This window comes from Physcomitrium patens, chromosome 17 (assembly GCF_059467195.1).
Source record: "Physcomitrium patens ecotype Gransden chromosome 17, ASM5946719v1, whole genome shotgun sequence".
Lineage (NCBI taxonomy): Eukaryota > Viridiplantae > Streptophyta > Bryopsida > Funariales > Funariaceae > Physcomitrium > Physcomitrium patens.
This window is the reverse complement of record NC_143426.1, coordinates 14,957,681-14,968,993: the sequence shown is the minus strand read 5'-3', so window position 1 is coordinate 14,968,993 and position 11,313 is coordinate 14,957,681. Positions and strand designations below refer to the sequence as shown.

Sequence of the window (11,313 nt, the reverse complement as noted above, 5' to 3'; positions counted from 1 at the left end):
AGCTTTTAAACATGTTTTGGAGGTCTTATAGGACATTGCTCTATAGCTCTTAATTAAGAGTATATATGGAAGCCAAAGTGAAACCTTCTTCACTCTAATCAATACAGTTCTAATCCTTAGTCTTCTTTCAAGTCTTTCTAGTCTTCTTGTTTTTGGCAATAACCATTCTAGTTTAATACTATAGTGAATGTTTTTTGAATGATTTTTTAGACTTTGTGAATGACACAAGAGTGTATTGAGGTTTTTTGTCTTGGAGATTCATATTTTTGACAACATTCCATAAATCGACCAAAATTTATTCTATCAAGATAAATAAAGAGCTATGAAATTCATAAAAAATATAGTCTTATACTTATATATCAAACAAAAAGAACTACAATACCACTTCATCTTTAAAAAAATACTCAGCCAAGCAATGATGAAGTGATCTTTATGTCCACAGATCTACAAGAGATGAATATTTTTCAAGTTTAACCTCGGTACACTACAGTAATCGTTGGCTGCCATTCTTGTCTCAAGCCCGCATGCCATTGCTGTGAACTGTTCCTGTGCTCCATCTATGCGCATGCTATTGACCCTTCCCAGCTCAACTACGGTCGCACAAATAAATCCGCGCCGCCACGGACCCATCACGTCAGTTCAAGGTGACATGCCCATGGAGCAGGTCGCTGCACCTGCCCTGCTCCCCACATCGGATTTCGCCTCAATTCAGCGATACACTCCCATCGTCCAACCAGCGCACGACATCCTGCTCCTCACAGCCCGTCACCACCGATCGGAACAGATGCAACCACAATCCACTACTTCTCACACTACAGCCAGCGAATCACATGATCGTGCACCGACACTTGCTCTGTTTTGACGACTTCTCGGCCCGAGCTGATTGCGTCGACCGACCACAGTCCTGTGTGCCACTGCCTGCTGGTGGCTTCCTATCTGTTCTAGGACTGTGCATGAGCTGCTGTTGGGGATTCCGCAACACCACTCGCGCACCGAACGTTTCTAATTGTTCCAGCTTCTCGCTGAGTTTGTCAAGGTTTTGCTTGGGGGCGTGGTTCAGGCTCCCACGCATGGGACGCATGGGATGTGCCACCCCACTCTCCGGACAGAATCTCTCGTCCAGATGATCGCCGTTGGTCCACCCGCCCGGTTCCAGGGCATTCGCGTCCGCAGGATCCCTGCTCTCCGCTGCACAACGCATCGATCCGACCTGCGCCGATGTGCAGAGGGCAGGGCCTTCAAAACTGGGGCTCGCCTCTGAGTTCGTCTCGCCGCTCCTCCGTGAAGGACAAAATTGGTTCGGCCGTGGCTGCTGCTCGTCTTCGCCTTCGCCTTCTCCTCCTCCCTCTCCTTCTCTGACACGCGAAGGCTCTGCATCCCCGTGTCCCGGGTCTTCTCCGCCCCGGACACTCGCACCCGTGCTCCTCAAAACGGCCACCGGCGCTGTGTTTGTGCCCGAGCTGCTGCCACGCCTGCTGCTAGTCTCTTCTGCATCATCCAAGTCCAAAGCACCGTCAAGCCCCCATCCCCCCATCAGAAATCCAAACCCCGCCCCATACCTCGTGCCACCATTGAACAAGGATGAGTCTCACTTCGTCATCCAAAGCAGATTCATGTGCCAGATTTTCAGGCGTCGGCAAATTGGGTCATCTACGTTACGAATGGAGAAGATACCTAGAGAACTACGGCCCCAATCAAAGTTTTCGGGATCGGAGCCAGAACGCACTGTGATATTGGAAAATCGACTCTGGATGCTTAGCTCCTCCGCCACTTCTCCGTTTGCACCCTGCGCCGGGCCCCGGGCTTTCGCATCCGCACCCGACGCCCGCCCAGGGGTACCTGCTCTCGTCGACTTCCCCTTCTGCGGGTGAGGCGGTGTGGCTGCTGCTTTCCCATTCGCCTTGCCGTTGCTCCTCCCGTTCGGGGCGCCCGCATCCAGCTGCTGCTGCGAGTTGCCACTCCCGCTCGCCTGCTTCGACGTGGCCGATCGCTTCAACTCCGCATCCCCAGACTTCCTGTGGCTGAATTTGAACGACGACAAGTGCTTCCGCGTGCTCGACCCTGGCGACACGGTGCTCTCCACGATCTCCTCTTTCGACGCTGCCTGTGTCGTCACCACTTTCGTCTCAATGCTGCTGCTCACACCGGGAACCATACACTTCTCACCACTTCCCTCAACGCTTTCCCTCTTCGAAGCCGTCCACGCCTCCAAGTGCTTGCCCCTCACCATGGCGCCGCCATTCGCCTCCGACGTCCGTTCACCGCTCATCCCGCTTGGAAGGCTGCTCCTCACCGTGCCGCCCTCACCTGAACTCTCTTCCGCCGCGCTGGACGGTACCACTCTCGACACCACGGAAACCTCCGCTGACTTCGGACTCGGGTCCCGCTTCGACCCCAGGTACTCGAAGATGTAGTCGAAGTGCTCTTCCGAAGCCTCCTCATCGAAGGGAACCCCACACCTCGCATCCGCGTCGTGAATGGGACCCTCACGCTTGCAATGCTGCACCTCGCCATTCTGAGATGCCACCTCTCCCACTCTCGCCTCATATCCTGCACCTCTCGCGCTCAAACCCATCTGCTCCGCCGTCGAATCACTTCTCAAACCTGCACCTGCACGTTCGCTGGCGTCGGAAACTCGACCCACGTCTGGAGCTGGTCGAGAGTCCCAGAATTTGGACCCCACGTACTGCGGATCTTCCCAAGATGCATTGCTGGGGCACGACGAAGTCGTGTCGGTGCTTCGTGACAAGTCGATGCTGCTCCCGGAGGTCGGGGTTCTGAAGGAAGACTTCGACGAGCTGCTCTTGCTCAAACACCCCGCATGGACGCCGCTTCCGAACCTCCGCACACCCGGTCCATCACGTCTCACCCCTGTCGGCTCCCTCTCCTTGCGTGCTTCTCGATCTGACTGGTGCACCGACTGAGGGAACTTCAGTGAGTTCCACACGTCATGATCAGCACTGGTCCTGTACTTCTCCACCATGAGATTCTCCGAGTCCACGCGCCCCACCTCCTCGACACGCAACAGATTTGGGTTCTCCCCTGCGATCGAAACCGGTTCAGCTTGGAGTGACTCGCTCAACAATCCCCTGTGCGTCGCTTGTTTGTAGATCGCTTCAGGAACCCCCAACTCCGCAGTCACCTCTTCACGAGGGGCCACTGGGATGTCGATGAATGTAGCATCGTCGTCCCCATGGCTTGCACAATCACGCTCATCCATACTCTCATCCGAGGCTGCACCTCGTGCCGCTGTTTGGTCCCTGCATTGCACTTCGTCTTCACGCCGTGCTTTGTTGCTGCTGGGCGCGACTACAGTGGAAGCATCCTCGCTGCTATTCACCCCAGCGCATGACTCTGTGCTCATCGAAGCTGGCTCACGTACGATATCCACTACATCCACCGCCACCCGCGTTCTCCCTTTACCTGGAGTATACGGGTCTGCACACTCAGCATGCCACACAACATCCGCCGCCGCCGCCGCCGCTCCGCTGTGGCTGTTGCTCAAGGACAGATCCCTACTGGCTCCAACATCCGTGCGACCACCTTCTGCTGTGGACCTCGTGTGCACGGTTATCAGGAGCGTTGTCGGTGACTCGGAAACGCACGATTCGGTGTTCACCACACTGCCAGGGTGCGGCACCGAGCTGGATTGTGGTGCTAGCGTGCGAGGCACCTCCACAACTCCGTGGTTCATGTCCACAGGCTTGCATGCCTCGCCGACAGAAACGGAATCCCGTGACTTTTCATTCACGCCCTGGTGCACGCCATTCTGCTTCCCATTCTCTGCTTCGCCGTTACTCTGCATGACCCGCTCACACGCCTTCACCCCGTGTGCAATCTCAGTACTCATTCCGCCCCGCGCCTTGCCTTCGCTCCCTGGACCCGCATCGTCTCTTGATGCTTGTGGACGATAATATCCCATTCTCGTCACATCCTCACCCTCTCCACCTGCTCCAGCACCTGCATCAGGCACGCTCCTCGGCTCACCCGCACCCGAGGGGCGACACTCACCCGAAAACTGACCCGATGTGCCATGCTCGCTCTGCACAATGCTGTTGTCTACCTCCACACGCCCAACATCACCACTCACAGGAACCACAGCTGGAACAATTTCCTCTCTCACAACCTGGGAACTCTCTTGTGCACTCACCGCACTGGGGCTGAAGTCTCTACCCCTGCTGCTTTGATCCCCACTCACTGACGGTTTGACCCTCCAATCCGCCTCCATCCCACGCACTTCGGGAGCTTCCACTTCCATCTTTGCTTCCGACGCCCCTGCTGATGGAACTCCATTCTCGGACGACTGCCGGTATATGTACCACACGTCTCGCTCTTTGCCGTAAACCATGTCGACCGCCCTGGACGGGCCTCTCGTTTTCTCCTCCTTAGCGCTTCCTCCCTCCCCACTAAACGGCCTTGAACACACCCCTTCCTGCGATTGCAGTGACCCGCCTGCGAGCGAGTCGCACCGACACCCGCACCTCTCAGACGTTCCAACACGACCTGCCGGAGTCTTCCCGAGACCGCAAACAACACATACCTCCTCAACCTCCCCGCCACTGAGCTGAACCAACCCCTCCGTCGGACTTGCGACTCTCGGACCACTGAGCGCATCAGTGGAACTGCCGAGCACACATTTCACAGCATGCGCCCTCGTGGCTGCGAGCTCCACGCCTTCACCCTCAGTCTCGGCCTCAGTGCTGCTTTTCAGATGCCTCAACTTATCCCTGATCTTCTCCAGTCCTGATGAACTGCCTGGCTTGCTACCAGAACCCGCCCCGACTCCATTACCACTGTTGCCTGCGTCCTCTACCGCCTTGCTCAGCCCCGCCGGAACCCGGCTGCCCTCATTCCTCGAGTCAAAAGCAGGATGAGACTCGCCGTCTTTCACGTCCCCCGAGCACAGATACTCCGCATCCTCTGCTTCATCTCTGGACAACCAATTGATCTCCGCATTGCCCACCCGTTCCTCCAGCTTCGGTTCCACCTCCAGAGCAAGCTCCGAGTTCTTGAAGAAGCTGCTCATTTCCTCGTTGTCCGCGATGCTGCTCCCATCCAGGGTGCCACTCTCGTGCGCGCTGCCCAGAGATTTGTCGAACAGCTGCAGAGGGGACTGAGCTTCACATCCCCGTCCAATCGACCCCTTCCACTGGCTGCCGGCATCCTCGTCGTCCACCTCACTGTCATGCGCCACCGTGGCACCGTGCTCGGAGGAGCTTGCCGTGCTGCTCGGCGTCAGTGGCCTCCGAAGCAGCCCGCTTGCCCTGCTGGTGTAGAATGTGGAAATGGAGCTGTTGGTCATCAGAGGCCGAAACGCCGCAACTTGGCCTCGATGGTATTCCTGTTCACCACAGCATTAGTAACGAACAAAACGCAAGACCACCTTGTTGGGTAACAGCGCCACTGCAACCTCTCACTCTCTTTTCACGGGAGCCAGCACCCACCCTGAAATGGTTTCACGCCAACGTCAGCAAGAAAGGCCAAGACGTTACCCGCGCGGCTGATTCCAGAGACTTTTTGGATGACGAAGGCCCGAACTGCGGCGACGTCGAGCTGCCTCGCCTGGCCTTCTGCAAGCTGCTCGACCGCCCATGCTCGTCAATCCCTCGCCCATACGACATCCGCCTCCCGGACCCGGCTTTGTCTGGCGTCAGAATCCCATGACTGGATATACCCGACTGAGAGCACGTGTCAAAGCTGCTCTCACTGTCCGACGACGCGGCTCGGCTCAACCTGTCCACGGTCTGGCTCACCGACGTCGAGCTTCGAATGGATCTGGCAGGGGACGCAGTTCGTCGCTGCGGTGGGGCTGGGCTGGCACTTCTGCCGGGCGCTTCGCCCGGGCTCGCGCCATACGCGGCTCCACGACTTCGCGCAGGGCTGGGGCGTTCCGAAGTGGTCCGAAGATTGGGAGGAATGTCGTCCGACGCGTCCACCGGATACGGAGCCCTCAAGCTGGGCGACGGCGACCGCCCCCGAGCCGATGGCGCTGGAGACACTCCTCTCACGGGTGACACGCCGCGGCTGCTCGTGGATCTCACAGGAGATACTCCCCGCAGCGCGCTGGTTCCAGTGCTGGCAGTGCTCCTCGTCGGGGAAGGATTGCCCCGAGCCGAGACTCCCCCGTGGGTTTGGCTCCCCGTCGGACTCGAGCTCGACCGTCGGAGGGTGGGCGTGGAAGACGGCCTTGCGGATGAGCTCGGGGTGCCAGGCTTCCTGGTCGGGGTTGCAGGCCTCGCTCCCAACGGCGTCACGGGCCGCGCACCCACGCTGTTCTGTCGTGTGGGTGTCGATGGACGATTGCTCGGAGACGCCCTGATCGAGGTAGGCGTGGAAGATCTTGTGGGCGTGGCGGGCCGATTGCTGCTGCCACTTCTGCTCATGGCCTGGTTCTGAGATCTTGCCACTGCGCTTGCGCTGCTTTGCCCGCTCTGAGGAGTGCTGGATCTGCGACCAGGGCTCGGATTGCCTCTACTCCCTTTTGCGCCGCCCACATCGCCACGCCCGCCAGCGCTCACCTGCAATTCACCGCCAAACCAAGTTGTCAACGACGAGCACACCCGCGACCGTCGCTGCACACTATCACGCAGGCTCGACATTTGTTTCTACTTTGGAAGGAATCAGGTCAATGAGACACGCCTCACCCGCGACGTTTTGATGGCAGCCAGGGATCGACTCACGATCATGCCTTGTTGCAGCGCCGGCGAGTCTGCATCCAGCGAGGGGAACAGAGGCGTCCCTGGCGGGGTCATCAACCTGCAAATACCAACATTCTGAATTAGCCCATCTTCCTCTACAACCACTCAAGGCAGGGATTCTCCCACCAGCTCCAAACCATGGGTCGGAAGGTGTGGACAAGCATTCTCACCAGTCATAGTCAGTCTTGTCGACATCCGAGTTCAGCAACTCTGCTCCGATGCCTTTCCTCTGCACCGGCGGGGCCGAGTGTGGGTGTGAGAACCCTCCGAATTTGGTAGCTGCATTGCACAACCCAAGTTAGAGTGGCTGTAATTTCCAACCCAGTAACTGCGTCATGTGGGAACTTCACTGCTGTGTATTCATATTCGAAGAACGCGTAGGTAAACATTCGCCTCAGAATTGCTGCTCCTACAGGAACTTCCGTTTTTTCTTGGTGCAGCACAAGACACTGAAGGAGACAAGGATAGGGGAGAGGGTCTGACACGATTGTAAGGGAACAAACTTCTCAACCTGCCGGACCATCGCTGCAGCGGCTGGTGCAGCAAAAAATGGAAAACAGGGACAGGCAACGTGATCGCTGCCTAGTCATGATACGCGGGGTCACTTTCAAAGTGATGATAGAAATTGAGAATCGTCCTAACAAACATAACTACAACAGGTAAAGGTCCGCTTTTGCAATTCTCTGGATGTCCAAATGGACTCCAGGAGTGCAAAATGCTCCCAGCTCGGGAAGAACCCACGCGCCCACAGGGTTGGATGCACAATGTGCAAGAACTACACTTACATAGGTTAGCATCGATGAACTGGTCGCCACTGCCGGGGTACAGAAAGGGTGTCTGGTCCGCCCGCTTTCCCATGTTCTTGAACAATGCTAGATCTTCGTCTTTCTCTCTCACCCCGCCGCCCATACTGTGCCCCCGCCGGTGGTGCTGCTGGGCCGCTACCCACCCGGGTCTATCCATGGCAATCCTCTCCAGATACTAAGCTACTTCCAACTCCGTCCGATGCGCTGTTGGCATCAATTCACATCCGGCCTCCAGCGGGTGATCCCACACACCTTTCGTCCTGCTTCTGAACCGCATTGCATTGCACCAAAGCCCGACGTCGCGTGCATCTCCCCGTACAACTCACACCTCTTCTATCTCTGCATGCCTGTGTTCCTGCAAAACCAGGCGACACCACGCTTACAATGTGGCAACCTCAATGACGGAAACCAAGGCTTCAAAGCTCACCACACATTCAACACTCCACATCCACGTCCCGCTCTCATTCGGCCCGCATCTCTCGCTGCAACCCATGGTGATGCCTACGCGCATTCAAACATTGGACACGATTGTGACCTCGCCCTACCGAGGATGTCCGGAACACTGACCACAATCCACGTCGCTGGGACAAGAAGGTGCTTGCTGTAGCGTCCGTTGCCAGAAGGGCCAAACACGTTACCTCACAACCGCACTCATATCACCGCCATGGCCAACCCTTACCACGCTCCTATCGGCGCGGACACCGCACTGGGGGCGTCAGCGTGTCGTGCAAGCAATAGCTACACTGACTGTACTTCATGCCATGTTTTAAGACGCTCTCCTCTTAACCGAGGTACCACCGCAAACAGCGACATTGGGCGTCTAATGCTACGGCGTTACAGCGGCAATGGACGTATTGCGTGTGCAGCAACTACATGCGGCGTCGGAGCGAAGGGGAGCGCCTGGATTTCGAAAGGCGAGAACCACACCATTCTCTGCGCGGCCGCGCTTGGCTGGGTGAACTACCCAGCTGCAGTTGCGAAGCGTGCGCTCCGTGGCTATTGGAACTAGAGGAAGCACCGAAACACCCGTCGAACGTTATAATGGCCTAGATACCAGGCACCACCCAGGTTCGCGCCAAGCAGCAACCATCCCTGTCTGTCTGTGTGTCTCTCTATTTCCCTCTCTCTGTCTCTGTCTCTCTGTCTCTGTCTCTCTCTCTCTGTGTCTCTCCAGCACTTTCACATGTAGATTAGTTTTGCTAACCCATCTGCGTCAACCTACTCTAGGCAGCAGCAGCAGCAACTGACTGGTAGCCTTGATGAGGCGGGATGTCTGATAGTAGGAGCAGGCGGAGGGGTCAGACTGTGGAAGGCACCATCCAATGAGGGGATGAATAGGGAATCCAATTACGAAGCTGGTCGATATTGCATAACTGTGATGAACATGAGCCCCTCCCCTCGGAACCATACACGACCTAGACTGACAAGACGTTGTTGCACCATGTACCAAGGTAATGCTGCTCCTCTGGCCTCTCCTTCACTGGACGAAGCGACGTACCGCAAGTCTCCCACAGCGCTCTCGCTCGCTCGCTTGCTCGCTCTTTGACATGCGCCTCGGTCAAATCAAGTCAACATGCCAGCTGCCTCATTGTGTACTTGCCCCTGCTATTGCGCCTCATCTCCCAGCGTAATGGTAGAAAATCAATTCTGCTTGAGGACGAACTGTGCGAGCAACGGTTGGTCGCGCGAAGTTGTGCCCAACGGGGCGTGACGCTGATCGGGTAGCTGGTAACATACAGCAACCTAAGCAAGCGAAATGTGCGCAAAGGAGTGAGAGGTTTCTGTGACGGGGATGGGTACAGTCTAACGACGTCTGGCATCTAGTGTTTTGGAGCCGATGTGAAGAACGTGGTATGGCCGTGGGTCCCAGTATTTGCTTCCCAGAGCACCTGCAATCCTCGTCATTCTTCAGCGCCTATCCGCTGTGGTAGCTTCAGAGACAGGAGATTCGTCCCTCGTCGTCTACTTGCAACAGCACGATTAACCCACGCATCACCCCTTCAGAGCCCTTCTTTCGTCTTCTGTCCTGATTCCAATGAGCCGCCCTCTTTGGTACCGCAACGGAGTCCGCGTAATGAAGCAGCAGGGGGAGTAAAAATACGTTGGTGGGTTCGTGACGACGCACCAGGAGCTGAGTTAATGCAGGGTCTGATACCCTCTCTGCGCCTCAGTCTGACTGTCACGACGTCGCGTCCTTCAGCTCATCATTACGCCTTCTCCTCTGGGCCGCCTTTCATCCTCCATTGTTTCCGTGTTGCCGTTGCTTCAGGGGATCTGAAAACGTCTCGCCGTGACCGAATGACTTCACCTCACCTGGCCTCACCTCTCCCCTCTGGTGATATGTAGATTTAGAAGTCCCCAGGTATAGGATAAGCTCAGTTGGCGCCACTCGCCCTGGCACTCTCACGCTTTCCCTCTCTCTGTCTCTCGCTCTACTTCTGCCTCCTCGGTCGGCCCTTGTCTATGCCCATAGCATGCGCCATTTTCGCGTATTCAGCATCTGTGACAAATCGGGTCACTCACACACTGTCCCCCCCCCCCCCCCCCCCCCGCCAGCTTTACCCTGCCTGCGCATGTTGTGGTCGGTAACCCACTCCGCCCTGTTGGACAGCTCCGTGGATGAAGTATTTGGCAATGGAATGGAGTTCGTAGACAGATGGGCCAGTGGATGAAGTTTGGATTCAAACTTCTTGCGGGAGCAGGTCATTCATCTAGCTCTGCAATAAAGCTAGTGAGGACCCTGGTACACTCAGGTCATTCCTGGAGTGCAGGGCATGCCAACAGGCCCTATCAACAGAGTGTTATTGTGACAGGGCTCCTCCTCATGGTCTTCCTGGTTTCTAAGGGGCCTGTACTTGGGCTGTCCTTGGATGCTCCTCCCCAAACCACTCTGATCCTTCAAAGGTTAGCTTAGCTTTCATCCTTTCCCACTATGCTCACCTCCTTCTGCAGCTTATCTCTAGCTTCCCCTTTCATTGTATCCTCCCTTCAGTTGCGTCGGGTTAATAGGCAACCTTCATCTCATGGGTTTTGAGATTTAAAAGCGTTCTGTTCAAGTCCACACTGAGATTGCTGGTGGATTTGTAGAAAATTTAGGGTGGTTGAAAGTCCTGCATACCATGATCATTGGCACGATTCTCTATAGTGGACGAAAGTCATTGATGTGAGGATGATGGATTGACAATGTGATGGAGTTGTGGGACCCATTCCATGCCTTTCAAGTAGCTTCATGGACCATCTGCTAGTCAACGTTCTCGTGACTTTGAACTATCTCTCTCCCTCTCATTCAAAGTCAGAAGTCTTCTCTTCCTCCTCCGTCATTGGTCGCATGTTTTATGCAGAGTTGCCTACTGCATGTTCTTCTTCTAGACTTTGAAGGATTTTCCATTTGGATGTAGATGAAGGTCTCCTTGGAATGAACTACCATCGTGTATCCTTTTAAATTCCATAGACCAATCCATTTGTGTTTAAAAATATAGTACTTAATAATTGAATGTACTAAATCCTAAACTTAGTGCACATCAGTCCCAAAAGTGAAATAAGAATGGTTATGATATGTTGTATGTTCAATCAATACTTTTTCGTTTAAGCATCGGGTATAGTCAGGAGATGGATAACCATTTATCGGATCGGAATCTCCATTCGAACTTCTGAATTTCTACAGAGGAGGGTTGAAATCAAGCATCGACATTGAAATCAAGCAGACTTCAAGTAATGAAAGGGGCAAACAACACAATGCCTCCAGAACCTACGGTGTCCAGATTCTGCAACCTACCAGCTGTGTCTACACAAAAACGTGTAATTAGGAA

General features: G+C 55.4%; 2 protein-coding genes across 4 annotated transcripts; one reads left to right on the top strand and one right to left on the bottom strand.

Moving 5' to 3' along the window:
• Positions 1-328: 328 nt before the first annotated feature.
• LOC112294691 (uncharacterized) lies at positions 329-9,985 on the bottom strand. 2 transcript variants are annotated; one of them, XM_024545433.3, is made up of 7 exons: positions 9,003-9,985; positions 7,484-7,859; positions 6,869-6,977; positions 6,645-6,756; positions 5,493-6,518; positions 1,675-5,341; positions 329-1,488 (listed from the first exon to the last, which is right to left on the bottom strand). In XM_024545433.3, the coding sequence occupies exons 2-7, from the start codon at positions 7,659-7,661 to the stop codon at positions 827-829; spliced, it is 5,754 nt and encodes a 1,917-aa protein (XP_024401201.1). In that variant the 5' UTR covers positions 7,662-7,859; positions 9,003-9,985; the 3' UTR covers positions 329-826. The 2 variants fall into 2 exon arrangements, with proteins under 2 accessions (XP_024401201.1, XP_024401204.1); XM_024545436.3 differs by lacking the exon at positions 9,003-9,985 and having other exon boundaries at positions 1,727-5,341; positions 7,484-7,661.
• On the top strand, positions 8,169-10,819 carry LOC141046434 (uncharacterized). 2 transcript variants are annotated; one of them, XM_073540313.2, is made up of 2 exons: positions 8,169-8,572; positions 8,956-10,819. In XM_073540313.2, exon 1 carries the CDS (start codon positions 8,169-8,171, stop codon positions 8,511-8,513), a length of 345 nt encoding a protein of 114 aa, XP_073396414.1. In that variant the 3' UTR covers positions 8,514-8,572; positions 8,956-10,819. The 2 variants fall into 2 exon arrangements, with proteins under 2 accessions (XP_073396414.1, XP_073396415.1); XM_073540314.2 differs by having other exon boundaries at positions 8,732-10,819.
• Positions 10,820-11,313: the final 494 nt, after the last annotated feature.

Excerpts from the sequence above, each read along its gene's own strand:
- LOC112294691 (XM_024545433.3), bottom strand. The coding sequence starts at position 7,661 with ATGGATAGACCCGGGTGGGTAGCGGCCCAGCAGCACCACCGGCGGGGG. Across the intron at positions 6,978-7,483 it reads GTTCATCGATGCTAACCTAT|CTACCAAATTCGGAGGGTTC; the intron begins GTAAGTGTAGTT and ends TGTGCAATGCAG. Across the intron at positions 6,757-6,868 it reads GACAAGACTGACTATGACTG|GTTGATGACCCCGCCAGGGA; the intron begins GTGAGAATGCTT and ends TGGTATTTGCAG.
- LOC141046434 (XM_073540313.2), top strand. The coding sequence starts at position 8,169 with ATGGCCAACCCTTACCACGCTCCTATCGGCGCGGACACCGCACTGGGG.